We start from the raw sequence: 27903 nt of genomic DNA, 5'->3' as shown, positions 1-27903 counted from the left end.
TGCAATCTTTTTCTCAGAAATGTGTTAAGCGCATTGTTTACTTAGGGGTCAGAGATGCCAAGGCAAGGCACTGTTAGACAACCCCTGTTCTTTCTGGAGCACTCAGACCTCCGTGTCTCCGTTACCTCAGACGCGGAGGGCAGAGACGCTCGCTGGGTTAGGGCAGGGTGAGCAGGTGCCAGGTGCGCTGTGCCTGGCTTTTGATTGTGGTCATCTGATCACCCACAGAAATGAAAACGGAGTTGCAGTTTAAAGGGAAAAGCATCATAAATTCTAACAACTCGGTGGGACTGCGCCTCTCTACTGCCAGCAGGATAATTTCTCCATTCCAAGCTCAGACTTGGGGCAGAAGGGTTGCTCCTCGCACCTCTGGAAGGCTCACCCACGCAGCACATTCTCTTTCTAGACGGCCGTGGTAGACATGGCTCTCAGTACCCTCAACAAGCCCTAAACTCTCACACAGTCCCATCACAGAGTTCAGCGAAAACCCTCCAGAATAGCTGGGCATGGTGACACGTGCCAGTAATACCAACCCGAAGGAGGCTAAGGCGGAAAGACCACTGAGCATGCACGTTCAGCCTGGGCCACACAGTTTGAGGCCAACCTGAATTCCACGATGAGACTGTCTGATAAAACACAACAGTGAACACTAAGTCATCCAGAAGAGAGGGGATCCTCTGGGGCTATTCAGAGAGAGCTTCTCCCCCACAGGAAGGCAGATGAAAAGTCACACCATGCTCATAGCTTGGTGTGACCCCAGAAACTCGAGAACCTACTTTGGACACTATTTCCTGTCAACACCAGTTCAAGAATGTTCGGTGCACACAGGACAGAGGTCCGTTTCACCTATTTCCTTCTCAGTCTTGGGACATGATTTTGGAGGACGGGTCTAAAATAACACTATTGGGGAACACTCCCTGGCATAGTGTTTGGTTCTATGTGGACCTGAACTCCAGCACCACAAAAGTAAATGCACAAAATGAAATCAATCAACACTGTCACTCTCCGCTGAAAACATGCCGATGCTCGCTTTTCTCAAGACAAACCAAGTGCAAGTGACACATGCACTGTCAATCCCTACACTCTGGAGGGAGCCGTGGAATTCACAGCAATGACACCAGGCCACCAGGTGCAGGGCGGCTGTGTGGGGCCTCCTCTGACAGGCGCTCTGGTCACATATTGACCTCGCATGGTGAGTGTTCCCGCCCCTCGGGAGAGGAGACCTTGAGGTGACAGTGCTCAGTTCTTCCCCGAAGCTCCTCTCCAAGCCAGCTGGAACCCACAGGAGAGTGAGGACACAGGGACTGCGGCCTTGACTTAGGAGATGACGTAAGTAAGAGGAAATTTTATGGCTCTTCCGAAAGTGAGGATCCTGCTTAGCGTAATGAAGTTTAAGACACATTTTTCTACTTACGACTCTATTCCTAATATATTAGCTTTTATGGTGTCACATTTTTGAATAAAGAGATTATTAATTTCTCAGGCAATCAAATATGAATCAAATAGTTGAGACGTATTTCCTTTCAAAACCATTTCCATTTTCCTGTGGACTCTTGCAATGTTCACAGCAGGCACTTACGACGGTATGGCCCAGCCTGCCCTCGGGCCGAGCGCCCTACCCGCACTGGCCCACTGGGCGGAGTGCAGGAAGGTCCCCAGCTGTCCCTACCTGAGAATCCAGCCCTGTGAGCCCTCTGGGCTGTGCTTGGCCCAGGTCCTCAAAAATGGGGCATCAGGGAGCTGGGTAACCTGAGGGACAAGACACCCCCCCCCCGCGGCTCCTGGTCTTCAGTTTGGACATCAGGCCTTGTCAATCTCACTGCTCCTCCCCTCGGAAGTCATTGCAGGCCTCTGAGTCACCAAAAGGGGCACAGCCTTGAACAAAGGCCACATCAAAGAGATAAAGGAGAGTTTCCATGAGACACCCCTGGTGCACTGGGGGGTGCCCGTGTGTGATGCAATGGGCACACACACAGCGGCCTTGGATTCTCTGGCCGGGTATGTCAGGGACTCAGGGAAACACTGGGGACAATGTCTCCTCCTGAGTGAATTTCAGACCCAAGCCCTAACTAAGGAGGCAGACGGTGAGTGGCATTTGTACAGGATCTGATGAAGAAAGGCCAAAAAGATGAAAGCAAGTCTTCGAAATCAGAAAGTCAGCATAGCCCACCTTCACGTGTGCGTGTGTGTGCGTGAATGGATGCGTGTGTTAGACACTGTTGACCTCCACAGCACCCACAGCCACCACCCACACACATGGACTCCTGGGCACTGTTTCTCACAGCTATGGCCCTGCAGCCACGAGCAGGTGTGTCACTGTAGGATAACAACCGGCCACAAGGTCAGGACGAAGCCCGTGACCCACTGAAGCATACCGCAGCTTCTCCAGGTCGCACCTGTCCCTGGAGCAGGTGCCTGCTGGGTCCTCTCAACCTGTGTGTTGGCAGTACCCCTTTGGGTTTAGGGACCAAGTCACACTTTTTAGAACTCAGGAACACAAGGCAAAGTTGAGTCAGGAAAAGTTATCTGAGCCCATGCCACCTAAGGGTCACCCTGACAATGCCAATCCAGGTTGAAGCTCCTGAGCGGGACATGGGGACCTGAACACCTACAGCAAGAAACTCGGATACACAACCTGCACATCCCCACCCAGCAGCACTGAGCGCACTGGCCAGAAGGCAGACGGCTGAGCAGACCATCTGCATGTCAGGGTCTCCGAGGGAGAGTATCCCTCAGCCACACAGAGGAAGCAAATTGTGGCATGCTCTCTGGAGGAAACCAAAAGACTTATGCTAAGAGACTAAGCCAGTCACAAAAGACACTGTCTGACTCCATCTCTGTGAGGTATTCGGAGTTAAGTATTCACAGAACAGGATGTTACCAGGGAGATGAGGGGTTGTTGGCTTGTGTTGTCGTCCTCGGGTTTAGGCTCAGAGCCTTGAGCGTGCAGGCAAGCACTCTACCACTGAGCTACAGGCCCAGCCTTTTTACTTTTTGAGTCAGGGTCTCATTACACTTCCCCAGCGGATCTCAGTGTCATGACCCTCCTAGCTCAGCCTCCTCACTAGCTGGGATTCAAGAGATGCCGTATATGAATATGTTTCGTGCGTCTGTCATTTACAGGTAAATGCAAATGAGTCCACCTGCTCACCAGCCTCACTGCTGGGCACGGGGCAGCGTTAGGTGACAATGCTGCCATGAACAGAACCGCCGGAAAGCACTGCGGCCCAACCTCCCCAAGAAGCAAGCACGTAGCGTCTCCCTCAGTTTCTCTTATTAACTTCGGACATTTATCAGGATAACTGTCTGTCTCAGATCCTTCCTCAGAAGCCAGAAATACTTAACCAACTTGATCACAGTTACTCCCGGACCCCAGGCCAAGAGGGTGCAGAATGCTCCAAGATCCCATCTGCCAGAAAGCGCTCTCTCTTCACAGCTGATGTTTCAAGAATGTCATGGGACTGGTAAAAGTTCTAGAAAGGTTCAGTGCTCCAGAAAGATGTGCAGCCCGATTACTAAGTTACAAGGAAAAGCAATTAAGATGCCTCTTTCTACCAAATCAGGTCTTCACGAATCCAAAGAGCAACCCGAGCTATTTCATGTACCCTCAGCTGATGCAAATATACGGCCCCTATGAACGGAAATGGACTCAGACATTAACACACCAAAGGCTGCAGCTCAAGAAGCTGGTGGTGGGACTCCCAGGACGATGGAGGAGCAGCAAGCAGCAGAGAAAACAGCCTCTCTGGGGGAAGAGTGTCCAGACGCTGGAACAGAGCATCTAGCTATACATTCCAGGGGAAGACAGAGGAAAGAAGTGGGTCCCCTGGACCCAGGAAGACTCTGAAGTGTGCACTGAAACCCCCAGAGAGAGCAAAAAGAGAAACTTCAAAGAAGAAGAAAAAGGACGTAGCTGGTGGCACCTTAGCCCTGAGATGGGACTCACTGTGTGAGAGGAGCTGTTTGAATCTGGGGACTCACAGTGACGCTGAGGCCTCTGCAGAGACACAGCCCTGGAGGGGAGCGGTGGACTGGAGGACTGCACTGCCTGGCGGTGAGTGCTGAGGACCTGGTCCTCCCACAGGGAGAGAGCAATTAGCCTGGCGCGCTGTAGCTGGCTGGAGAAACCCAGAGCCCAGAACTGCTGCGGCTCCCTCCAGCAGCTCCCAGCTGGCCACAGCCCAGGGAACCCGCCTGGACAGCAGCGAGCCCAGAGCACAGCCAGTCTGGTCTCGGGCAGCCTGCGGAGGTTACCATGCCTCTGCCATGAAGTCACTGCTGCCTTCCTGGGACAGAGGGGCGAGATTTGGGACTCTGTCCACAGGAGAGAATCCTGGAAGTGGATTGCTTTTCTTTTTCTTTTTCATTATCTTTTTTCCTCTTTCTCCATTGTTTTTATGTAAGTGTTCACATGATTCCTAACCTCTTTGAGGGTATACAAGCATCACCTCAGGAATTAAAATTTAAAAAGAGAGAAAATAAAATGAGAAGACACTTGAGCAAAATGTAGCCCCAGACATTCAGGTCACCAAAAGCAAACCCACCGGGCAATGAGATGGGACAGTCTGAAAGCCCCCAGCAGGTCTCTCTGCAGTGGTAACCAAACAGTTGAATGAGGCTCTGGAAAAAATGAAACCATAAATAATCTCTCATATAACTACAGAGATCACCAAGATACACAGCATGCTCAGTGATGTTAGAGCAGACAGACAAAATACAGACCAACTTAAGAAAATTATGGAAAATCAGCACGAGAAAGAAATAGAATCCATAAAGCAGATTCAAGCAGACATCCAGGAGAATAAAAACTCCACTGTAAGTATTCAAAGAGGAGAAGAGAATGTCAGATAGTTATACAAAACAGAAGAAGAAGAAGAAGAAGAAGAAGAAGAAGAAGAAGAAGAAGAAGAAGAAGAAGAAGAGGAAGAAGAAGCAGCAGCAGCAGCAGCAGCAGCAGCAGCAGCAGCTGGTACTTTCTGGGCATGGTGGCACAGGCCTGTGATAGTAGCTCACAGCAGGCTGAGGCAGGAGGACTGCCACAAATTCAAGGAGAGCCTGGGCTCTGTGGTGAGACTTGTCTCAAAACACAAAGACGAATGGGCTTCCTGGAGCTATGTCAAAGTTCCCATAGTTCAGTAGCTCTGAAATATAAACCTCCCAGTTTACAGTGAGCGTAAACCGCCCTCTCACAGGTCTGGGGTGAGATCCAGGTTGCAGCGGGCTGTGTTCCCCAAGGAGGCCTTGGAGAGGACCTACTGCTGGGCCTTCCGGCTGCTAAGGCAGCCCAGTGTCCCGGCTCTGCGGCCTCCTCCTCCACCTTCACAGCCACCTGGGGCAAACCAAGACCTTCACTTTTGTTTTGTTTTGTTTTGTTTTGTGTTTGTTTGTTTGAGAGGAGGCCTCACTATGCAGCCCAGGATGGCCTTGAACAGCAGGGCGATGTCCCTGTCCCACTGAGACCTTCCGGAAGGCACCGCTGCCCCCCCCATCCCTCCTCCTCCTGGCAGCCCTGTGTTCCTCAGGCCCCTGGTTAATCCCCTCCTCCTGCTGGGATGCTGACATTGCGCAGGGGCCCTTATTCTGCCTCCTATGAGCATAGCAATGCAGACTGCCCCTAAAACACAGGGCTCAAAGCCCTGCACAGGTAGAGTGGGAAAGGGTGTTGGCCTGCAGACCAAGGCAGGGGACGGGTTCAGGTGGGGAGGCAGGGATTACTCCAGGGTGCAGCGTGGGTAGGACACCCCAGATCCCAGGGGATGGCTCTGCCCGGTGTTCGGGAAACCAGGCTTGGGCAGGTGCCGAAGTTCAAAGACAGATGTCCCAGTACCAGACGGAGAGGTTTGGGGAGCAGGAGAGGGAGGGCTGAAAGTGAGGTACTGACCCAGGCTGGGAAACCAAGAGCCAAGTCAACCGCAGCGGGAGACGGGCCCTGAGCCACTGTTCCCAAGGGCGGCTCCGAGTCCAAGCTTGTGCTGGGGTGCAGCTCTGCAGCCAAGTGCCTACCTCACCAAAGCAAGGTCTGGGGTTCAATCCCTGGCACTGGACATCAATTTCAATAAATAAAAGTGAAAATGTAAGTTCTGCTGTTATTCAAGTATGGTGATGCCCACAGATCGGGATACAGCTGGGGCCGGGTGCAGTGTAGCTGAGAGGCCCTGGTTCCTCCAGCAGCACTGGGAAGGGAGGAAGAAGGGAAGGGAGGGAGAAGAAAGGGAGGGAGAGAAGAGGAAAGGAGGGAGGGAGGATTGCTCTCAGTTCTTTAGCAGAAGCTGTGTGGGGACAGGAGACAGAGGGGAAGAGAAGCAAGGGGACCCCGATGTTTTGCAAGGGAATGAAGGCAATGAGTCTAGGATTGTTTGTGCAGAAGATCTCAGCAGACTCTGGGGCCTACAGACCATCCCAGTATTCTGACACCGGGCCCTGGGGTGCCATGAGGAAAGCCTGACAAAGAAGCTGGCTGACAGCCAGGTGTGGGCTCCATTTGCCTGTATTCCCAGCACTTGGGAGGCTGAGACAGAAGGATCGTAAGTTTGAGGACAGTGAGAATTACACAGTGAGACCCTAATTCAAAACCAAAAATAAGACAGTGGCTAGGAGGCTGAGCTCAGACTGCTGGACTGGAAAATATCCTCCCAGGACAGCAGCCTGCTGACTCTGGAGATTGTGTGACCCTTGGCAGGGAAGTCCCCCAGTGGTCTGCAAGGCCCTGGATGTCAGAGCAGCAGTGCTCAGGCACTGAAGGGACCTGGCTGCCACAGGACTGGATCCTGGATGGGCAGCGGTGTGGAGCACAGGAATCAGACTGGCCTGGCAGGAGCTGCAGAGGCTGCGCTCCCCACCCTGCAGTGAGACTTCCTGCCAGTGGCCAAGCACAGCAGGAGAAGCTGAGCGGAGAAGGGGGAGGAGGTGCATAGTGGTGGGCTGGAGAGCACCCAGCAGGGACCAGCTCCAGCTCAGGCACTCACCCCTCTCAGGGAATGGAGCCCCCATGCAGGGCTGCCTCCCAGGGCCTCCAGGCCCCAGCATCACTGGAGACTGCAGAGCACAAGGCAGCTGGCAGATGGTAACAAAAGGAACCAAACTTTCCATCTTATGTAAAAGCAATGATGTTCTTTCAAAAAGAAAGAAACTTCAGGACTGGAGGTGTATTGCTCAGCGGGAGAGGGCTTGCCTAGCACGTGGGAGGTGGTGAATTGGATTCCTAGCACTGCGAAAGGCTAGTGTCTTGGTTACTTTTCTCGAATTGTTGAGACAAAATACCTGATACCCAAATTAGGGAAGGAAAGATTTATTTAGCTTGCAGTTTTTGGAGGTTTCAGTCCACATTCGACTGGCTCCAGGGCAGGGTGGTGGGCTGAGGAGCAGCCGTTGGAGGCTGGGACAAGAGCAGAAGAGCAAAAGAGGGAAAAGCACGCCTCCTTCCCTCCCTTATACAGTACCTGGCTACTCGCCCGGGTGGGCACAGAGCGCACACCACCAATCCCAGCCAATCACAAGCACTAGACTCAGCTGCCCCCATGATTACATGAGAGTTGGGGGGCCATCCAAACACGAATCATAACACAGGATGCATATGTGTGTGTGTGTGTGTGTGTGTGTGTGTGTGTAAATTTGCCATAATATAAGGCACAATGACAGTGAAATACCAAGAAAAGTCAGGCATGGTACTGCATGACTCTAGCACAGCACTTGGGAAGCTGAGGCAGGAGGATCATAAGTTGAAGCCCGGCCCATGCAATTTAGAAACTCAGGGAAAATCTGTCTCAGAATAAAATAAGAAGGGTGGGGCTACAGCTCAGTATAAAGGCCCTGGACAATTTCAGTACTGGAAAAAAAAAAGAAGAAAAACAACAAAAACAGTGAGAGAAAAAGAAGGGAAAGAAAAGTACAGAAATAGAAAAGACTAGGAATGTCTCATATATTGATCTGACTAAAACCTGTTATGTAAAAATGAATAAATAAAGATAAGGATGATACAACATGAAACGTTATTGCTTAGTTTTCCACCAATATGACACGAGAGATCACAACAACAACTGCACACACAGTAAAATGTCACATAGTTCATTGAAAGCTCGGTGGTCTAGAAAACACAGGGGCAGGGCACCTCCAGGGCTTTATCAAAGTAAGCCAGCATGTTCTCCCCGCCCATAGGCCGCACCTTCGCTCTGCTCTGTCTCCCAGGGGCTGCGGGCTGGAGGGAAACCCCGGGTCTGACTCTGACGCATTTATTTCTGCTGCCTGTGCCTGTGCCTGGCTCCACCCAAACCCATCCTGCTGGGCCACCGTCCTGAGCACCGCACCTCCCCTGTGTTTCAATTTTTCAACGCTTTGAAAAACCACTTTCTGCTTGCTTGGAGAGGCAGGAGGTGGACCCCAGTGGTCCCCGCACTGGCTACCACCCCACACACTTTCCCCAGTTGCTCTGAGTGCTCTGGGGCCATGGACACAAAGCTGATTTCTAATCTGGCAAGAGGCCCCAGCTGTGTCTGGAAGGATCTCTGTTCAGCCCTGGAGGGAAGAGCCCAGAAAGGGAGGTAGCCATAGCCTCGGGGCTGGCGGCCAGAGGCTCCTGGCCTTCACCACGCAGGGCTGGGCAGAGACTAGAGATGGAGACGCTGCCCTTCCCCACCCACTCCCCCGCCTGTGTCGGAGATTCAGTGTGGAGAAGCCTGTGAAGGGAAAGCTCAGGCCGCTGGGACACGTGCCATACTCAACTCTCCTCTCAGCAGTCACCTGTGCATTGCCACCCACACCCCCAGGCTGCAGCAGGACAAGGCTAGCACAGGGGACCCAAACTGGAAGGTTCCACATTGATTTAAAGGCTGTTAGAAATGCAACAAGAAGGGGTGGGTCGCTGGGGACACGGCTCAGTGACACTGCTGGTCTGCACCTGGGAGGTCCTGGGCTGATCTCAGCAGTGGAATATAGAGCACAGAAACCCCTACAAATGACTGAGATCCGGGGTCCGTCCCAGCCTGGACTTCCTGTCACCCCATGCCGGGTCCTTGGGCCAGGGCTTCTGAGGCAGAAGAAGAGAAAGCAGGCGGCTGGGCAGGCGCCTGCCTGAGCCGGGCTGCCCAGCTAGGTGCCCAGCCCCCACCTCTCTGCAGGACGCTGGTGAGCAGCAGCTCCCCCGGGGCTGAAGGACAGCAACTCAGGTGCCTGTGCCACCTGCAGCACCCCGGGAGCCACAGGGACTCAGCTGCTACCACACAGCCTGCACCCACACCTGTGGTGGGAGCCCCCTGCCTGTCCCGGTTCATCTTCCTCTCCAAGACCAGATACCCCCTTAAGGTTTTAATTTTACACCTGCGTGTAGGCACTTTCAAAGGTATCATTAAATGAGCCAGTAAATGAAACTTGTCTTAGGTTTTGCAAACAAAACCCACAAAACCCACAAAATATTTCCTAATCTGACTGGACTTATAATATACATCCCACTGTATGGAATTATTAATTTAAACACAACACACTAGGACCAGTGACACACACCCACAGGCTGGGGAGGCCGAGGCAGGAAGATCACAAGCTGAAGGCCAGCCTGGACAACTTAGCATAAAAACGTGTAAGACACTGGTGCATAGTTCAGTGCAAAAGGCCCCGGCGGTCCCCAATACAGAAAACAAACCGAGTCATGCCCTGTTACTGTCGCCCTGTGCTTCCTTGGGGAGGCGAGACCCAGTTCTCAACAGCCTGCAGGGTTAGCAACAGGCTGGTGCATTATTTCAGTGTTTCTAAATGCTTTGCGAAGGCTGCAGAGGCCCCTGCAGGGAGGCAGCACAGGCTACCTAACTCCTCCACTGCCGCTTCAGGTACGAAGCAGGTCTACACCAAGTCAGCACAGGAACGACCCAGACACCGTGGCCCCAGACCTACACGGTACCCACGAGGGCCACAGCCCCAGCAGCACCAGCAAGCGGCAGCTGGTGTAACCTCAAAAAGTCTGTTATGTGCCATCAGGCACCGCACCTACTCCCCAATAAGGAACACCCCCCACCCCCCGGTCTAACAACACCCTTCCTCTGATTTGAGTGCGGAGCTCAGACGGAAGAAAGACGCACCCTCAAGTATCTCTGGCTAACTTAAAATAGGCACAGAAAGTCCTTATGACCTTATAAAACACCTTGGTAGACCAAGGATTGCAAAATACAGCCTCCCTGGGGGGCAACCCTGCAGCAGGGCAAGGAGGAAAGGGGAACCCAGTGACAGGGACCGCAAGAGCCCCCTGCACGGCGGCTGGGGGGCCACGCCGACCACAGGTACCCCAGCTTCATCTCCTCCACCCCCTGGCTAAGGCACCCCCGCTCCATCTCCCCCGCCAAGGCTTCCTGATGCCGGATACGCTCTGCCTTCCAGCGGGCCGCGGGGGTGCACACCTGTCATCCCTGCACTCTGAGAAGCTGAGGCAGGAGAATCGCAAATCTGAGCCCAGCCAGGGAACTTAGCAAGGTCCCGTTTCAGAGTAATACATACAAAAGGCCTGGGAATGTAAAAAGACAAAAAAAGGTCTTCGAAAAATCCCCCTTGGTGAGTGGCTGCGTGACCTGTGGGTTGCACACAGCAGGGACCTCAGGGACCCTGGGCAGCCCCGCCTCAGGAGCACCAGGGGCCAGGAGGCAGGGCTGCCCCTCGAGCCCAGCAGACCCCTCCATACCACGGCAGGGAAACCTGCGCGCTGGTCATCACTGTCATGCAGGACCCACAGTAAGGGTCGCACCAGACCACGCAGGGCTGCCGAGGCCGGACGTGCAGGGCCCAAAGCTGCAGAAGAATCACGGTAAGAGCTGCACTGGGCCCTGTGGGCGCCGGGGAGGCAAAGGCAGGGCAGCGAGTTCAAGGCTGCCTTGAGCAACCCTGGGAAACTCTGTCTCCACAGAAGAAGGAAGAGAAAGAGAAAAGGAAACAGGAAAAGAAAGAGAAAAGGAAAAACAAAAGCAAACGATATCCCAAATGACCAGGCCAGGTTGGAGGGCGGGTGGCTCCGAGCCTCGGCCACAGCGGGCTGGTACTCAGCTTTAGGAAACAAGAAAGTAAGTCAGAGGACAAAGCCATCCCGGGCTCCAGGCACTGGAAGTGTGGGAGACTGACAGATGATGGGCTCAGGTGCTGGACCAGGGGAAATGACCCGAGGCTGGACGTGGGGTGCAGTTCCGTGGTAAAACACCTGCCCAGCAGAAGCCAGTGCCCGGGGCCCCTGCAAAAGCTCAGTACATAAAGGAACAGGTAAGTATTACTGAAAGAACTCTGCAGCCAGGCTGAGCGAGTTCTGCTGAGCGGAGGACGCCAACCGCAAAGTGGCCACAGTGAACTCCTATCATCGATTACATCTGAATCCACTAACTCATAATAATGAAAAAACAAAAATAGCCCACAAAAGAGAAGCAGGCTCAGAGCTAGATCAGGTAAACAGAGAATCCTGGGGTGGCTGGGTCTTCAGGAAATAAGAGCTGGGGTGGCTGGCGGCCCAGAGAAAGCACCAGGACAAGGCATGCAAGAGGTACTGCTCAGTGGTACTCAGTTACAGCCACGGGTGAGCAAATCTCCATAGTCTGCACTGACATCAATGGAATCACAGAATACCTGTGAGAGGGAAGTGAAATTCACACAGTCGGAGCGGAGGGCAAAGAAAATCTCACCAAACACCCTGCCACCAGGACTGTTGACAGCTAGGTACTGGCATTTACCTGTGATAACCTAATGGGAGGCTGAAGCAGGAGGACCTCAAGTTGGAGCCTAGACTTGGCAGTTCAGCAATAAAGTGAGATCCCATTTCAAAATCTGAGAAGGGGCTGCAGGGGCCGCAGCTCAGTGGGAGCCCTGGGTTCAATCCACAGTAACAGCTACTGTGGATGAAGCTTGCAGAGAATCAAGACACCAACCTACACTCAAAGCGTCTCCTGCCAGGACCTCAGGACGCTCATGAGGAGAATTACTGTGTGCACCAGTGGGGAGCAGCAGACTCCATCCCAGCCCAGGATGAGGCTGACACTGGGGTCAGAAGCGAGGCTTCGCCAACGCACAGCCCTGCATGGGAAGGCACCAGCGCCCTGGTCCCCGGGACCCAAAGTCTCAGCATCCACAGGCGACGCAGCGGACCAGCTGGACTGGGGCGAATTCTGTCTCAAAAGAACAAAAACAAAGCAAAACAACTCTAAAATAAATAAATGAATAACTGACCAGGCACGGAGACCTTCAGGACATAGTAACACAGGATAGGAAAGGAAGCCATTAATGACCATGACTGCAGACGGCATGATACTCTACACGGAAGACCCCCAAAACTCCACTGAGAGACCTCCAGATTGAATAAATTCATTAGGGTGGCTCGATACAAAGTCAACACTCAAAGAGCAGTAGTATTCTTACACACAAGCAACAAACTCCCTGAGAAAGAAATTAGGGACCCAACACCTCTCACAAAAGCATCCAAAAAACATGAAATCCCTAGAAGTCAATCATAATGAAGGGAACAAAAGGTCTCTATCCTGAAAACTATAGTACTCTGAAAAGAGAGAGGGAAGAGGTATCAGAAAATAGAGGAGGGGAGGGGGATGGTAGAAAACAAACAAGTTATATAATGTACAGGTGTAAATTCTCTACGAGTGAGATCACTACGTATACCTAACATGGACCAATAAAATCTTATTTTAAAAAAAGGGAAATATATCACTCGTTGTTGGGTAGGAAGAACGAATATAGTGAACATGGCCACATTCCCCAAATCATTATGCATATTTAATGGAATCCCAATCAAAATACTGACAGCATACCTCCCAGAATTAGAGAAAACAATCCTAAAATTTGTATGAAACCAGAAGAGACCCAGAATAGCAAAAGAAATTCTGGGCAACAAAAACAAGGCAGGAGGTATCTCAATTCCTGAATGGAAATTATACCAGTAGCTGTGAGGATTTCCGGCCTCTGAAGCTGGAGATTGATGCTGGGCTAATGCAAGGTCAGCCCTGAGAACACGGAGCACCCACAGTGGCCAAGCAAACCAGCTGACCGGGGTGTCACGTGACACCAACCTGCCTAGTGTATAAATCTGCAGTCACCGGAAGGTCTTGTCTCCTGTAGAAAGAGAGGCTCCACCTGACCTCAGCTTCCTGATTTCTGACTCTGTCTTCATTTCTCCATCCTCCACCGCTGGACCCTAGGACGTCTGGGAGCTGTGCTAGATGGCAAAAAGCTACTGTGATAAACAGTATGAGAAAAAGAAACAAACCAGAATGATGTTGGGGAAGAGCAAAACTAAAACAAAACAAACAAAAACAAAAACAAAAACAGAGGACAAGGGACGTAGCTCAGCCATGCAGCGCTTGCCTGCCAAGCACGGGGTCCTGAATTTGATTCCCGGTAATCACCAGAAAAAAAAAAGATGCCAGGATTGATGGAATAGATTAGAAGATGCTGAAGTAACTCTAACACACTCAATTACCTTATCTTTGACAAATGAGCCAGACGTCTTCACTGGAGGAAAGACAGAATCTTTAATAAATGGTGATGGAAAAACTGGCTCTCCACACACTGAAGATTAAATCTAGACTCCTGTGTCTCACTGTGCACTAAACTAAAACTGAAATAGACCAAAGATCTAAATATCAGAACAGAAACACTGAGTCTGCTGGGAGACAGAATACTTGGAACTCTTGATGACAGTGGTATAGACAACGACTTTAGGACCAAAACCACAATGGCACAGGAACTGACACAAAGAATCAACAACTGGGACCTCATCTTATTAAAAAGCTTTTGCACAGCAAGAGAAACCTCCAGCAGGGTGAGGAGACCCCCAGAGGGCGGGAAAAACTTTTTTTGCCAGCTGCTCCTCAGACAAAGGACTAACATCTAGAACGTATAAAGAACCCAGAAACATCAGACCTTCCAAATTCAAAGACCCAATCCAAAAAATCGGCATATGGAATGAATAGAAATTTCTCAGCAGAAGAAGTATAAATGGCAAATAAATATATCAAAACATGTTCACATCACCGGTCATTTGAGAGATGCAAATAAAAAACAACATTTCCCCCCCCCCAAAAAATAATGGCCAAGATCAAGAAAGCAACCAGTAACAAATGTTGGAGGGGCTGTGGAGAAAAAGGACCCTTCTCCACTGCTGGTGGGAGTGCAGACTGGTGCAACCACTGTGGAAATCAGCGTGGAGATTCCTCAAATTCTAAAGATAGAGGCTCCATTTGATCCAACTATTCCCCTTCTGGGTGTCTTTCCAAACGAATTAAAAGTATCACACCACAAGTTTTATAGCAGTAAGGTTTGCCGTGGTTAAACCTTGGAAAGAACCAAATGCCCCCAAACCAATGAATGGATAAGGAAGTGTTTTTCTGATATATGAAGTACTACTCTGCCATAAAGAAGGACGACCCTGAGACATTTCCAGGTAAATGGGTGCATCCTAAAACCACTTAAAACTCTTAGGTGAACTACATCGGACACACGCATAAATACTGCACTGTTTCTCTGATGTGAGAAACCAAAAATGTCAGTAAGGACCAAAATATACAATAGATACTGGGAAGTGGGAAAAACGTTCAAATGGAAGAGGAACAAGGGAGGGGGAGAGAGGAAAGGAAGGAAGGGACGAGGAAAAGCAGAAGGAAAAATGGAAACCAAGCTTCTGTAACTGAGGAAGGGAAGCGCGGCTGAAGGGAGGGGGAGGGAAGGTGCAGGGAGGGAAAGGAAGAGGCCGGGTGCAGCGCACAGATACAGCCTCCCGGGATGCACGCCATCACGGTACCGAAAACGCACCTACAAAATGTTTTAGAAATTCTTTAAAGAGAGATCCTGCTTATGCCCTGGGCACTGCCTTTTGGTACCGAACTCAGCGTGCCCGTGAGACGCCGCTCCCAGGACGGGCAGGGGAGAGAAGGGTCAGCCAGTGTCTGCCGTCACAGCGTCCCGACTCAGGAAAAGTGGGGGCTTGGGGCACTATTGTCTTCTCTAATTGGGCCCGAAAAGCTGATTCTATGAAGCACAGTTATACATCTGTGATACCAGACACACAAGGCGGAAAGATGTAACCTATTCAAGCTTCACAGCAGGAAGGATGGAGGGTGGGCCACACTGCGGTGCTCTGCCTACGTGCTCTAAGGACTTACTAACCATCCTGGGGTGGGCCGATCTATATTAAGTCAGTATTTGTGGTCCCCAGAGTGCCAGCGAGAAAATAGCTACAAATACAAATACGGCATAAAAATAACTGTGGAATTGCAACGGTGCGCTAGGAGTCAGCTAAGGAGGCAACCGTGAGAGCCACAGAGGCAGCAGCACACGCTGGGAACGGAAAACCACACACAGCGCTGCTTTGCCAGGACCTGCGTGGAGTGTTAAGGAATCAGCGTGGCAGGGTGGTACTCGCCTCAAATCCCAGCACTCTGGCAGTAGGATCGTAAGTTTAATCCCAGTGCTTGCAACTTAGCAAGATGCCCCTCAAAAATGTAAAGAAAAAAATGTTTAAAAAGAGCTGGGAACGTAGCTCAGGATAAAGCTCCTGGGTTCACCCCAGTACTGGGGAAAAATCAATCACATGTCACTATCAAGGAGGAAAGACTGCAGGGTTTGTTTCATCCTGTGGAGTCTGCAGTGCTGGGGGGAAAGCCGGGCTCCTGTCGTCACTGGGAGGTGTTTCAGCCCTGCGGCTCACAGAGCGCACGGGTGGAGAAAGGCAAAGGGTCAGACAGTGACCCGCAAGGTGCGGGGTGGCCGACCACACTCACCTTCGCCAAGACAGACTCTAAAGGCTGAAAGAGAGGAAGCAGCACAGTTTATAATGATCATAGGGAGACTGAACAGCTATGAACATTTATCCATCCAACTACAGGGCCCCAAACCAACAGAAAGTGACAGAATGGAGAGAGACCGCTCAGCAAAAGCTGCGGACACTCACGCCCCTCTTTCAATAATGATTAAAACAGCCGGGCTGGAGACCGGGGAGGAAACAGAGTGTGGACGTTTTAAACCACCTCCCCTGGCAGCATCACAACAGCACACACATTTTGCTTCTCCAGAACACAGGGACATTCTCCAAGGTGACAAGGAAGCAATCCTCAATATACCTGAAGTCTGATAACATACAAAATGTTTTCCGACCCAATGGCAGGAAATCAGAAACCAGTAACAGGTCTGGAGGAGGAAGCTCAGTAGAAGAGCCTTGTCTTGAGTACCTTCTGAATTTGGTCAATACATAGAAATTAACAGATTCCTAAAAAGACAGTGGTTTAAAGAAGACAGCATAAAGACAGACCTGAATAAAATTTGAGATGGGGTCTCTCTATGTAGTCCAGGCTGCTCTTAAAACTGTGATCCTCCTGCCTCAGGCTCCCAAGTGCTGGGATTACAGCTGTGGGCCACCACACCCAGCACTTTACACCAAACTAAGATGCAAAATAAAGCGGTTTCTCCAAGGAAAGTTGTATCTTTAAATATGGTTACAAACTTCCATCTGGTGTCATGTTTATAAAAAGGGCAAAACACTTTGTGCATATTTTGCCTCCTCGTTTCCAAGTATTAATCTTGCCTACAAACAACAAGCATTTCTGTAGCAGGGCATGGTGGTGAGCGCCCACAGTCTCAGCGGCCGCTCAAGAAGCTGAAAGGGGTGGGGGTCACTGAGCCCAGGACTTCAGGCCAGCCTTGGAACACAGCAAGACCTGTCTCAGAAATGCATCTGTCTACTCTCTTACAGATACCAATCAAGGCTGGGAGTGATGGTGCCAGCCAGTAATCCTACGTAGAACTCTGGGAAGCTGAGGCAGGACTGCTTTGCCTGGGCAACTTAGCAAGACCTCAAAATAAAAAATAAAAAAGGGCTGGAGATGTGCATGAGTAAGAAAACCTTGGGTTAAATTTCCAGTACCACGAAAAGAATCATAATCACAGCTAATAAAATAAAATCAGCCACAACAGAAGTTACATGCAGAGTGGGAGGTGGTGGATGTCTGTAATCACAGCACTCAGGAGGCTGAGGCAGGAGGATTGTCACAAATTTGAGGCCAGCCTGGGCTGCACAGTGAGCTGAAAACCAGCCTGAACTACAAAGTGAGACCCTGTCAATAAATAAATAAGTAAATAAATGGAGATTGCACAAGGTCCAACCTTTTGGAAATAGAAAGGATTATGAGCAACTCTATGCTAACAGGCAACAGTGCAAAACAACAGTATTGCAACTTTTTCCACATCTGTCCAAATGATCATGCAGCTTTGTCCTTTGTTCAGTTAGCATGACTTAACATTTTCAAATGTTACTCTCACTCCCTGAGATAAATCTTACTTGATCATGGTGCATAATTTCTTTTGATGTCTTGCTGAACCTAGTTTACTAGAATTTCTATGAGCAACTCTATGCAAACAGGCAAAATGACTGAGAGGAAACAGACAACTTCCTTGAAGAAAACAAATTATTATACTAATTCAAGAAATGAAAAATCCAACTTTGCCTGCCAGAGACTTGTATCAATTTTAAAACTGCACTTGTAGACACTGTGCACCAGGAGACATTGCATCAGTTTACAAACTCTCCATGCAAAGAAAAGGCCCCTTCTAGACTGAAGTTGTCTTCAGTGTTGAATTCTGCCTGAGACTTAATGAAGAGTATGGATTCTCTACAACTTTCAAATGGGAGTACAGTGGAATCCCCCAATCAAGCCAAGAGAATGGTACCCAAAGGCTCACACACACTCTACTGCATCTCGTATGAAGATAAATGCAAACTGGGCATGGTGGCGCACGCCTGTAATCCCAGCACTTGGGAGGCTGAGGCAGGAGAACTGTTGCAAGTTCAAGGCTAGGCTGAACTGCATAGTGTCTTGGTTACTTTCTTCTTGTTATTGAGACAAAATATCTGACACCCAAAATTAGGGAAGGAAAGGTTTATTTCTTACAATTTTGGAAGTTTCAGCCCATACTCAGTTGGCTCCAAGGCAGGGTGGTTTGGTGGGGCCACTGTTCATGGCTCCCAGCAAAACAGCAAAAACCAGGCATGCAAAAGAGAAAAAACAGCCTTCTTCCTGCCCTTAAACTGCATGTTGGCTCCACCTGTGGGCAGGTGCAGCACTCCCACCACCAATCCCAGTGCTAGACAATGAACCAATCACACTGCTGTATTCAGCCATGGCCATGATTGCATGATGCTTGGAGGGGTCATCCGAACACAAATCATAACATATAGTGAGTTCAAGGTTAGTCTGAACTAGGAAATGACCCTGTCTCAAAAAAAGAAAAAGAAATGCAAAAGTCTTCTAAAAATTCTATTAAACTAGGTTCAGTAAGACATCAAAAGAAATTATGCACCATGATCAAGTAAGATTTATCTCAGGGAGTGAGAGTAACATTTGAAAATGTTAAGTCATGCTAACTGAACAAAGGACAAAGCTGCATGATCATTTGGACAGATGTGGAAAAAGTTGCAATACTGTTGTTTTGCACTATTGAAAAATAAACATAGAACCGGGGCCTTAAGCACGCAAACCATGTGCTATATCCCCAGCCTCAAACACCCTTTTTTGATTGAAAATCAAATCAAACCAAATAAAAAACACTCAACAAAGTAGTAACACATGGAACTTCTTCAGTCTTAGAAAGCATCCATACAAACACAGCTGGGAATGTAGTTCCACGGGAGAGTACTTATGTAGCATGTACAATGGCCCTGAGTTCAATCCCCAGTGCTACAAAAACAAAACCAAACCAAAATACATTTTCCTAGACTGCTATAAGCCAATGTCTTCCAAAGTCTTGGACTAGGACACAGCTTTCAACATCGGTGTCATTTCTGTTCAACACTGTGCTTCTAGGCAGGGTTATCAGGTTAGAAAAATAGAAGGCATCAGGTTGGAAAGGAATAGGTGAAACGATCTCATTCCCAGATGACAAGACTGTGTACAGCAAAGCCTAAGAAATCCACAGGACAGGCGCAAGAAAAGGTGGCTGAGTCAGCAAAGTGGCCAAACCCAGGATCCCTAGGCCAAATGAAGAGTAAAAACCTCATGAATACATTCACAGAAACCTGCGGGGACCTGAATAAGCCAGTTTCACAGCTGCTTGATGACATTAATGTCTTAGTTTTGACCATTATGGTACACTCAGTTAAGTAAACTGTGAATATTAACTGTTAATAAGTTAATATTAGCTACAGGAATCCTGTACTATTTTTGGAACTTCTCTGCAAATTTAAAATTATTTCAGAGCTGGGTGTGGTGGCCCATGCCTAAAATCCCAGCACTCAGGAGGCTGAGGGAGGAGGAGCGCTGCAAGTTCAACACCAGGCTGGGCCACAAAGTGAGTTCTAGGCCAAATCCTGTCTCAACACACACACACACACACACACACACACACACACACACACACTCCGAATAAAAATTTACAAATTCTTGAAGGCTAATTGAGTACCACTGAGAGATGCTGCCAATGCAATACGGAGCATTTTTCCTTCTTCCCTATTTTAGCTGGACCAAGGGAAGCCGGGCAGTTGATTAGGGAAAGTCACTTGGTAAATGCATGCTCAATAAAACAGGAATTTAAGAATCACAGCCCAACAGGGTTGCATCCTCTGACAGACCAATGGATGTAGGCAGTGAGCGTCGAGGCCACCAAGACCTCTGATGTGTGAGTGGCAGGTGTGTCTGGGTGTCCCCGAGTCTCGGGGCAGCAAACCACCTCTGGTGCTGTCTTGGCTTGAAAAACAGTCTTTCAAGCCTGAGCCCAGGAAGCTCTGAGGAGGCATCCAGACCCAGCTGCCCTCACAGGGACCTTGGCAGAGGAGAGTGTGTTACACAAGCCACAGAAGAAACCAGAAAGATGCAGACCATGGAAACCCCACGGCACACACAGCTTCTGCAAAATAAACTGCAGGAGCAAAAAGAGAGATAGGAAGGGAAGGGGCGTTTTAGAGCAGAAATCCCTAAGAAACCTCAGCCTGCAGGGGGTGCAGGCCTGTAAACCCAGCTACCAGAGAGGCTGAGGCAGGAGGGTCAGCAGCTTGAGTCTCACCCAGGCAAAAGAGAGTTAAAAGAGGATCCTACTTTTAAAGGGGGTGGGGGCTGGAGCAGGGCGTGGTGGTACATGCCTATCAAAATTCCACACTCTGGAAGCTGAGGCCTGAGCATCAGAAGTTTGAACCCAGCCCTGGAAACTTTCCCACTTATCAAGACTCTGCCCCTGAATAGAAAAATTTTGCGAAGAGGTGGGACACAGCTCAGTGTGAGCATGTGTGTGTGTGCGCGCACACACATGTGCGTGTCCGTGTGCCTGTGTGAGGAGATGGGGAGCATCTGTCGCTCTCCTTCTGACCCTGGTTCCTGTCTTATCTCCTCAAGCCCTGCCCATCAGGGACCCTGAGGTCCCTCTGTGGACCCCTCGGCCCCAGTCTCTGTGGCTTCCACCCCATCCCTATTGGGATCTCCATACAGGAATTGGGTGTCTGCTAATGGAAGCCTGGGCCCCATACGGGGTGCAGGACCTCTTGCTGGGGCTCCTAGGCACAGCCCAGATGAGGGTCCTGCCCGGGGCCCTGGGCCAGCCGATGCCCTCACCAAGGCCTGTCTGCCAGCAGCAGTGCCTACTTCCGCCTTGCACCCTGGGCCACAGCCTGCTGATAGGGGACCCAGGACACTTCCCACCGTGTGGGCCACGGCAGGACCTGACCCTGGAATCCCATAGAGGCCGGCTCACAAGGTCCCTGAGCATTCAGACACCTCAGAGGGTCTAACAGGTCCAGTGTACCTGGGCTTCAAGCAGGGCTCCCAGGGCCATTGTGAGGTTCCCGGGCCCGGGTCCATGTCCTGACAGGCAGCAGGCAAATGCCAGGCTGAGGACAGTGACGCGGGGGCAGGTGAGACCTCCCTAAAGCTTCATTGTTGCGCACTGTACACCTCTCAAACACTCATGGCCACACTGAGGAGGAGCGCTTGAGCTCAGGAGTGGGAGGCCCACCTGGGCCATGCAGGGAGACCCCCATCTTTAAACCAAGCAGATCTAAAATCCTCCTGCGTTGACCCAACACTTTTGTGCAGCAACCACAGCCAGGACACTTGGAGGGGACATAGATCAGGCACATGGCTCTGACCAACAAGGGGCCTGAACAGAGCTGGCCACCACCAGGGTTCTGTCCTGGGTTGTTCTGATGCCAGCTCCCCGAGGTCCTGGGCTTTGTGTCCGAGCCTCAAGCCGTGCACCTTGTAACCTGTCACCTCCCAGGTCCTGCCTGATGGGACCCCTCCCAGAAGCCCCACCTTGGTCCCCCAGTCTCAACCCCAGCCTCACCTGCCCCTGGAGCCTCTCCTGACAGGTGTCCAGTAGCCCCCGATGGACACGCCCCTTGGTCCCCTACAGCCAGCCTGATGGGACCCAGCCTCCCGCTCTCCCCACCAGGGCCTGGCCACACCAATCCCACACCTCCTGCTTGACACCTTCTAGAGCCCATGAACAGGAGTGGGCACTGAGCTGACCATGGTCCCCTGGGTAAGGCCCAGCTCCTCCACCGAGAATAGTGCCCCCAGGCCCTGCAGGTCACCCAGGAGTATATGGAGGACTTTGACCTGGGGCAGGAGGAGCTGGGTGTGGCCCACATGCAGGCTGGATTTCAACAGCCTGGCAACACCACAGCAATGGACAGGACTATTTCTGGGCTGGGGCAGCGGGGCACGTCTGTGCCCTTGGCCCCTCTGGAGGCCATGCTGAGAGCATCTCTGTCCAGGGCTGAGCTGAGCAGCTCAGAGACTCCGTCTCTACCTAAGAAAGAGAGCCAGGAGCACCGCCAAACACCTGGAAGGCTCAGCACTCTGGGAGGCTGAGGCAGGAGGGTGGCAAACTCGGGTCCAGCGTTAGGGAAACCCCGTCTCAAAGCAATGTTTAAAAGGGGTTCTGAGTATAACTCAATGTGAAAGCCTGGAGTTCAATCAGCAGTATCACAAAAACAATCAATGGACTGATCAATCAATAGGCCAGAATGTAGCTCAGTGGTACAGCACTCCTGGGTTCAATTCTCAGTATCAGAAAGACAGACAGACAGACAAAGAAAGAACTTCTCTGGGTCCTGCCTCAGTTTCCCTTCCCACAAGTCAGGGAGAGGGCTCATAGCATTATGAACAGTACTTGATCGACTGAAGATAAACAGTCTGCTGATGCCTACTTAATCATCCTCCTGTCTCAGCCTCCCAGATGCTAGAATTACAGGCGTGACCCACTTCTCCAGTGGTAAGAATCCCTGAAAGGCGGGCACTGGAGTCAGGGCTCCATGGTGACAGGAAGCGGCTCAGGCAGACTCCAACTGCCAGGCAGGCTGAACTACGGAGTGCAGAGGACAGGCGCCAGGGAAGTCCAGGGTTTTGCCCTCAGGGTCCCGCTGGCTGACCTGCAATGGGTGCCTGGAGGATGCGCAGGGCCCTCACTGTCGCCTGAGCCACTTCCAGACCAACAGATCTCGGGCCATTCCTTGCCGGGGCAAACTTGGAGAGCTGTTATTTAAGGGTCTCCTGGCTGGGTGTGTCGGCCCAGGCCTGTGAACCCAGCACTCAGGAGACTGAGTAGGAGGCGACTACAAGGGCCAGGCCAGCATGAGCAATGTAGCCAGACCCCGACTCAGAACCACACGCACACACACGCACACACACACACGCGTGTACACATGCACGCACACGCACACATATGCAGGCACTAGGAAAAGAAAAGAACCCAGCCATCTCCTCCAGTGATTCCTGTAAAACGTCTGAGAAACAGAGGCACAGGAATATTAGAAAAGCGGTCAGGAGACCCGGGTCAATCCTGGTGGCTGCCGTGCCGCGGCTGTGCCCTGAGCAAGATCCCTCTGTAACCTTTGTGCTGCTGTGAGCACAGATTCTGCTGGGAGGGTAGAGTCAAGGCCGCCTTCGTAGTGCAGAGGCAGGGATGAATGCGCGCCCACATTTTAGGGGAACCATCTGCCACCAGGAGGGCAGGGATAACCGGGTGCCTGCGGGCATGACAGGGGCCGGAAGGACAAATATTTTTTTGGTACCGGGAATCAAACTCAGGACCTTGGACTTGCCAGGCAGGCACTGTGCTGCTGAGCTCTATCCCAGGCCAGGACAAATGCTTTTCAAACACAGACCCTTCTCCACCTGAACTACAGGTCCAGCAGGGTGAGAAGGGCGTGCCCCTGGTCACCCACAGCAGATGAGATGCTGCCTTCCTTGGAGTCCCAGCTCTGCGCATGGCTCAGCTTGGATCTGTGGCTCTGGGGCTCACCCACGGGGTTTGAATCAGCAGGAGACGAAGCGGGTACCCTGGACCTGCTAGTGCCACCAGCAGACAGGCGGGAGTCTGCTTCCATCCAGAAACAAGCTCGTAGTAAGACAGCTGCTCAGAGGGACACCAGCCTGCACCTGACCCCAGCACACACTGGCGGACACACGCTGCAGTAACCACCCCTGCCCTTCTATCCTTCTATCCGGCAGAGCTGGGGCTCCAAAGCTTGGTGGCAGTTATACCGTGATGTCCAGAAGGAGCCCTGAGCTAAGCTGGGGCTGGCTGGTAAGGACTAGGCAGGGTCCCTGGGCGGTGAGGACCTGGCTGAGTCGCTGGTCTTACAGAAGGAAAAAGTGGCAGGCATGAGGGTCTCTCGCCCGCTGCCAGACTCAGCCCTGGGACTAGGATCCGAAAGAAGAAACACGGGTAGAAAGGAGGCAGGGAAAACCACAACTTGAAAAGTGTTATTTTAAGAAAAACTGCAGGTTCAGGACAGCAGTCATCCCAGGTCGCACCGCCTGTTTCCCTGCCAGGAAACTCACTACCAGAGCCGCCCCACCGGTCTTAGCAGCTCAGGAAGCCTGCGCGTGGGGTCCCTGCTCCTCCCCAGTGAGCAGCCTGTGCTTGGCCCCCACGCACCGCATCTTCCAGGAGGCCGCCCTGGGAAGTGGGCAGCGCCGCTCTAACTTCCACGCGTGCAAACAGTTTGCATTCTACCCAGGCCCAACCCGGGCGACCCGGCACGGCAGGAATACACTCGCTGGGTGTCCTGAGGACATAGCAACCCAGCGCCCATCTGACGGCTCTGCCTCTGCGCGCGCTTCCTCCTGCCCGGTCCACCTCTCCACGCCGCCCACAGGTGCCCACAAGCCCTTCCCGGGCCCGACGCAGGCGGCCCCGGCTCACCGGCTGAAGACCAGGCAGCCCCGGTGGTTGATGGCCAGGTCCGAGCGGTGGCGACTGTAGTCCTCCCACAGGTCCTTGAGCGCAGTCACCGCCAGGATGAAGAGCACGGGCGCCAGCGCCAGGCCCGGCTGGAAGGCGTTCACGGCGGGCGCGAAGTTGAGCAGCGCGATGAGCACGAAGTACACGTTGGCCAGGCGGTGGAACTGCTCGAACAGGTTCTTGGGCACGAAGGACAGCAGCGTGTACTTGGTGGTCTTGAGCCGGTTGTCGGCGGCGGGCGGGGCGCAGCCGCCGTGGAGCCCGAGCCGCGCGCCCCGGGAGCCGAGCGCGGGGAGCCCGGGGTGCAGCCCCGAGCGCACGGTGCGCGCCCCGCCGTCCCCGCGCCGCCGCCGCCGCCGCCGCCTGCGCCCCGCGGGCTCCATGGCCGCCGCCGCCTCCTAGGTGATCATCGCCGCCTGCGGGACACGGGCGTCAGCGCGGCCGGCCGGGCCGGGCCGGGCCGGGGCAGCGCGGGGGCGCGCACGACGGCCCCGCCCCGGGCTCCCGCCCTCCCGGCCTCCCGCCCAGCCCGGCGCAGGAAACCGAGCTGCGGACCAGGGACCCCGCGACCCGCCCTGGCCACCCCGGGGGACCAGTGACTCTGGCCACCCCAGGGGACCCCGCGACCCAGGCCACCCCGAGGAACCGCAGCTCCATCCTGAGGGTGCAGTCCTGCTACCCAGCGCAGGAAACGGGAGCCTAGGACCTGAGGGGACCCCAGAGCCAGGCCACACAGGAGGTGTGGGGGACCTCGTCCCTCAATCCTGACCACTTGAGACCTCAGGTCTCGGCCCCAGCCATTGGGAATCACTACCCCAGAGAAGCTGGCTCCCTCTCTCCAGCGCTCCGGCCTCACCCTGAGAAGCGCACCGACTCCAGGATGCCCTTGAGTTCCTTCCGAGCACCCCACCTTCCCCACCCCATGCCACGTCCATATTTGGCTCCCGAGGGAGCTGGACCTTCTCCTTCCTACGATCCCTTCAGTAAGGGCTAATTTCTCTCTTTAAATCATTTCATAGAAGGAAAGAATGCAAAGAGACTGCTGCCAGGGTGTGGTGGCACACCTCTGGCATTCCAGCACTCCAGGAGGCTGAGGCAGGAGGATTGCAAATTCCAAACCAACTCGCATTATTTAGTGATTTAGTAAGATTCTGCCTCAAAATTTAAAAAAAATAAAATACATAAAATGGATTGGGAATGTAGCTCAGTGCAAAGTCCCAGAGTTCAATCCCCAGTAACAATAAATGAATAAATAAATCCGTCCATCCATCCACTCAAACATACTGTGGTCTACGGTGCAGCCCCCCAGGGCAACCCAGAAGTAGAGATAGGACAGGCACGTGGAGCTGGGGACTGGTGTCCTCCTGGCAGCCTGTTTGGGTCTGGAAAGGCCCTCCTCCTGCAGACCAGCCCTCCTCCTGCCCTGCCTCCTTTAGTGGGTGCCTGCCCTCAGTCACTTCCCCACCCCCTGGCCTGAGGGTCCTCCCTGCCACAGGCCACAGCGTCAGGAGGCTGAGGACAGATGATTGTGAGAAACCTTGGAGCCCCGCATCAGTCTCCAGTCAGGCGGGGCACCAAGTGAGGCTTGAGGCCCAGAGCAGAGGAAAGTCTGGCTTATGTGTCCCCATCATCACAAAGCAGCGGGCCTCACTGTGGCCAGTGGCAGGGCTCCCCAAATTGAGTGTCCAGGTCAGAGGACAGAGCACAGCGGCCAGGCTGCAGGGCCTGGGGCCTCCTGGCTTCCGCCATCCACGTGCTAAGGCCGGGCCTGCTGATCCCCCTCCTCCACCTGGCCTAGTCCTCACGGGGTCCCAGGGCTGCCAACCTCCACCCCTCCTGGGCCTCTCCAACCGCTGAGGCCCCCCTGTAGCCAGTCCTTTCTTTCCTTACCCTGGAGCTCCCAGGCGTCAACTGCTAGCTCCCCAGGCAGAGGTCCCTTGTGCCCGGCCTGGGAACTGGACCTACTTGCCAGTGGAAGGCGGCCCTCTTTCGTCCCAGCCCAGCTCCAGGGCGAGAGGTCTGGGGCCTCCGAGAATGCACCTCACGCATCTCCACATTCCGAGCCCAGGTTCCGAGGCTCTGTGAGTCACACTGCCCATTCACGGGGCTCGGTGTGTCCTGGGGCTGAAGCCGCTGGGCTCCTTAGAGCACTCCAAGCGGTGGGACCACCTGACCAGCTGGGACCTCCTGTCAGAGGACATCTCGGACCCCCTGCAGACAGTGGAGGCAGCCACGTCATGGTTTATATTTGTGGTGCTGCGGATTGAACCCAGGGCCTTTGCACTGAGTTACAACCGCAGATGCCCTTTCAATTTGATTTATTTATGTATCTTTAGTTTTAGCAAGGGTCGGGTCAAAAGGCTGTAGATAGGCCCAGGCTGGGTTGGAACTTTCTATTTTCTTGCCTCAGCCAATCAATCCTTAATTTTTCTTTTTCTCCCCCCAGAAGAAGAAAGGGTACACAGTACCCTTTTTAGCTGTTGTTCAGGCATGAGTTTGTGGATGGCCCAAAATGTGCTTAGAAATGTGTCGTGAAGGTGGGCGTGATGGCACAGGGCTAAAATCGCAACACTTGTGAGGCTGAGTCAGGAGGATCATGAGTTCAGGGCCAATCTGGGCTCTGTAAGGAGACTCTCTCTCTCTCTCTCTCTCTCTCTCTCTCTCTCTCTCTCTCTCTCTCTCTCTCTCTCTCGACACAAAAAATAAACAACGATGCTCCGCATCCTCTCGGTGGAGTTCTTAGGATGGGAAAGTGCTAAACGAAGTAGTTTCTTCCCGCACTGCGGATGGAGCCCAGGGCCTTCGCACTGGGCTGCGCCTCCGGCCTTTTTCTCAATTCTTCTTCTTTTTTGAGACAAGGTCTCACTAAATTGCGAAACTACTCAGGCTGAGCTAGATTTGTGGTCATCCTGCCTCTGCTTTTGGAAGCGCTGGGATCACAGGCCCCAGCTTCCATGCCTGCCTTGCCGGTGTCCTGCCTGCTTAGCCAGCGGCTGGACTGACTTTTCTCTTTCCATCACCAGCAGTGGCCGCTGCCTGTGGCTTTCTCCGATGGCTACTCCAGAGCGGCCCTGTCTCCTCTGCCTGGGGACAGGAGCCGGCAGGAAGTGCTGATGTGCGGGACTGAAGGACAGGTCAGAGTGGAGCAGCCGAGCAGCTGGACGATGGGGTTGCCGTGCCCTGGGAGGACGGGGCTGGGAGCTGTGTGACAGCATGGATGCCCCAGCTGGGATCAGGACAGAGGCTCAGATACAGGTGACCACTTGGGGATAAGACAGAGTGGGAGGGGACAGACTGGCCAGCGCCAGTCGCTTCCCTGGGTATTTCTGAAAGGGACAGGTGTCTGGGTTTGCTGCAGGTGCAGTGGGGAGCCACAGACAGCCCCAGGTGGAAGCCAGAAGCCCAGATGGGAGACCCAGCAGGACTTGGTAGTGTGAATCTGTAATCTCCACATCACAGGAGGACTGCAAATTCCAGCCCATCCTCGGCAGTTTAGTCACTTAGAGCTTGTCCTAAAGCAGAAACTGGAAAGGGTGGGCCCAGGGTGTGGCGGTGCACACCCACGTTCCCAGCTCTTGGGGAGGCTGAGGCAGCACCTCCTCTCCAGCAAACCAACGCACCAACCAGCGATGAATAAACACGGGATTTGGCAAGGTCTGGCTGGGGCTTTTACTTACTCTTCTCATCCAATTATCATCTAAAAATTTTGCTAGC

General features: G+C 52.6%; 1 protein-coding gene and 1 long non-coding RNA gene across 7 annotated transcripts in view; one reads left to right on the top strand and one right to left on the bottom strand.

The window, feature by feature from the left end:
- Window positions 1-26217, bottom strand: part of Atp10a (ATPase phospholipid transporting 10A (putative)) — a 124796-nt gene extending 98579 nt beyond the window's left edge. For 2 of the 6 annotated variants that reach the window (XR_010047895.1, XM_063249834.1), the window contains exons 1-2: window positions 26080-26217; window positions 24151-24605 (exon numbers count right to left, since the gene is read on the bottom strand). Coding sequence is in view for 4 of the 6 variants with exons in the window: in XM_063249834.1 (XP_063105904.1) it covers window positions 24151-24572 (422 nt within the window). In the remaining 2 variants the exon portion in view is untranslated. The remainder of the gene's footprint in view (window positions 1-24150; window positions 24606-26079) is intronic. The other 4 variants (XR_010047894.1, XM_063249833.1, XM_063249835.1 and 1 more) reach the window with 3 other exon arrangements.
- Window positions 24689-27823, top strand: LOC134476347 (uncharacterized). Its single transcript, XR_010047896.1, has 3 exons — window positions 24689-26429; window positions 27213-27444; window positions 27548-27823. It is a non-coding gene; the product is annotated as an uncharacterized LOC134476347 (long non-coding RNA).
- Window positions 27824-27903: the final 80 nt, after the last annotated feature.

The sequence above is a fragment of the Cavia porcellus genome, unplaced genomic scaffold (genome assembly GCF_034190915.1).
Source record: "Cavia porcellus strain 051 isolate PalLab524CR breed Dunkin Hartley unplaced genomic scaffold, mCavPor4.1 scaffold_6, whole genome shotgun sequence".
Classification (NCBI taxonomy): Eukaryota; Metazoa; Chordata; class Mammalia; order Rodentia; family Caviidae; genus Cavia; species Cavia porcellus.
The sequence above is the reverse complement of the archived record's forward strand: the minus strand, read 5'-3'. Positions and strand labels throughout refer to the sequence as shown.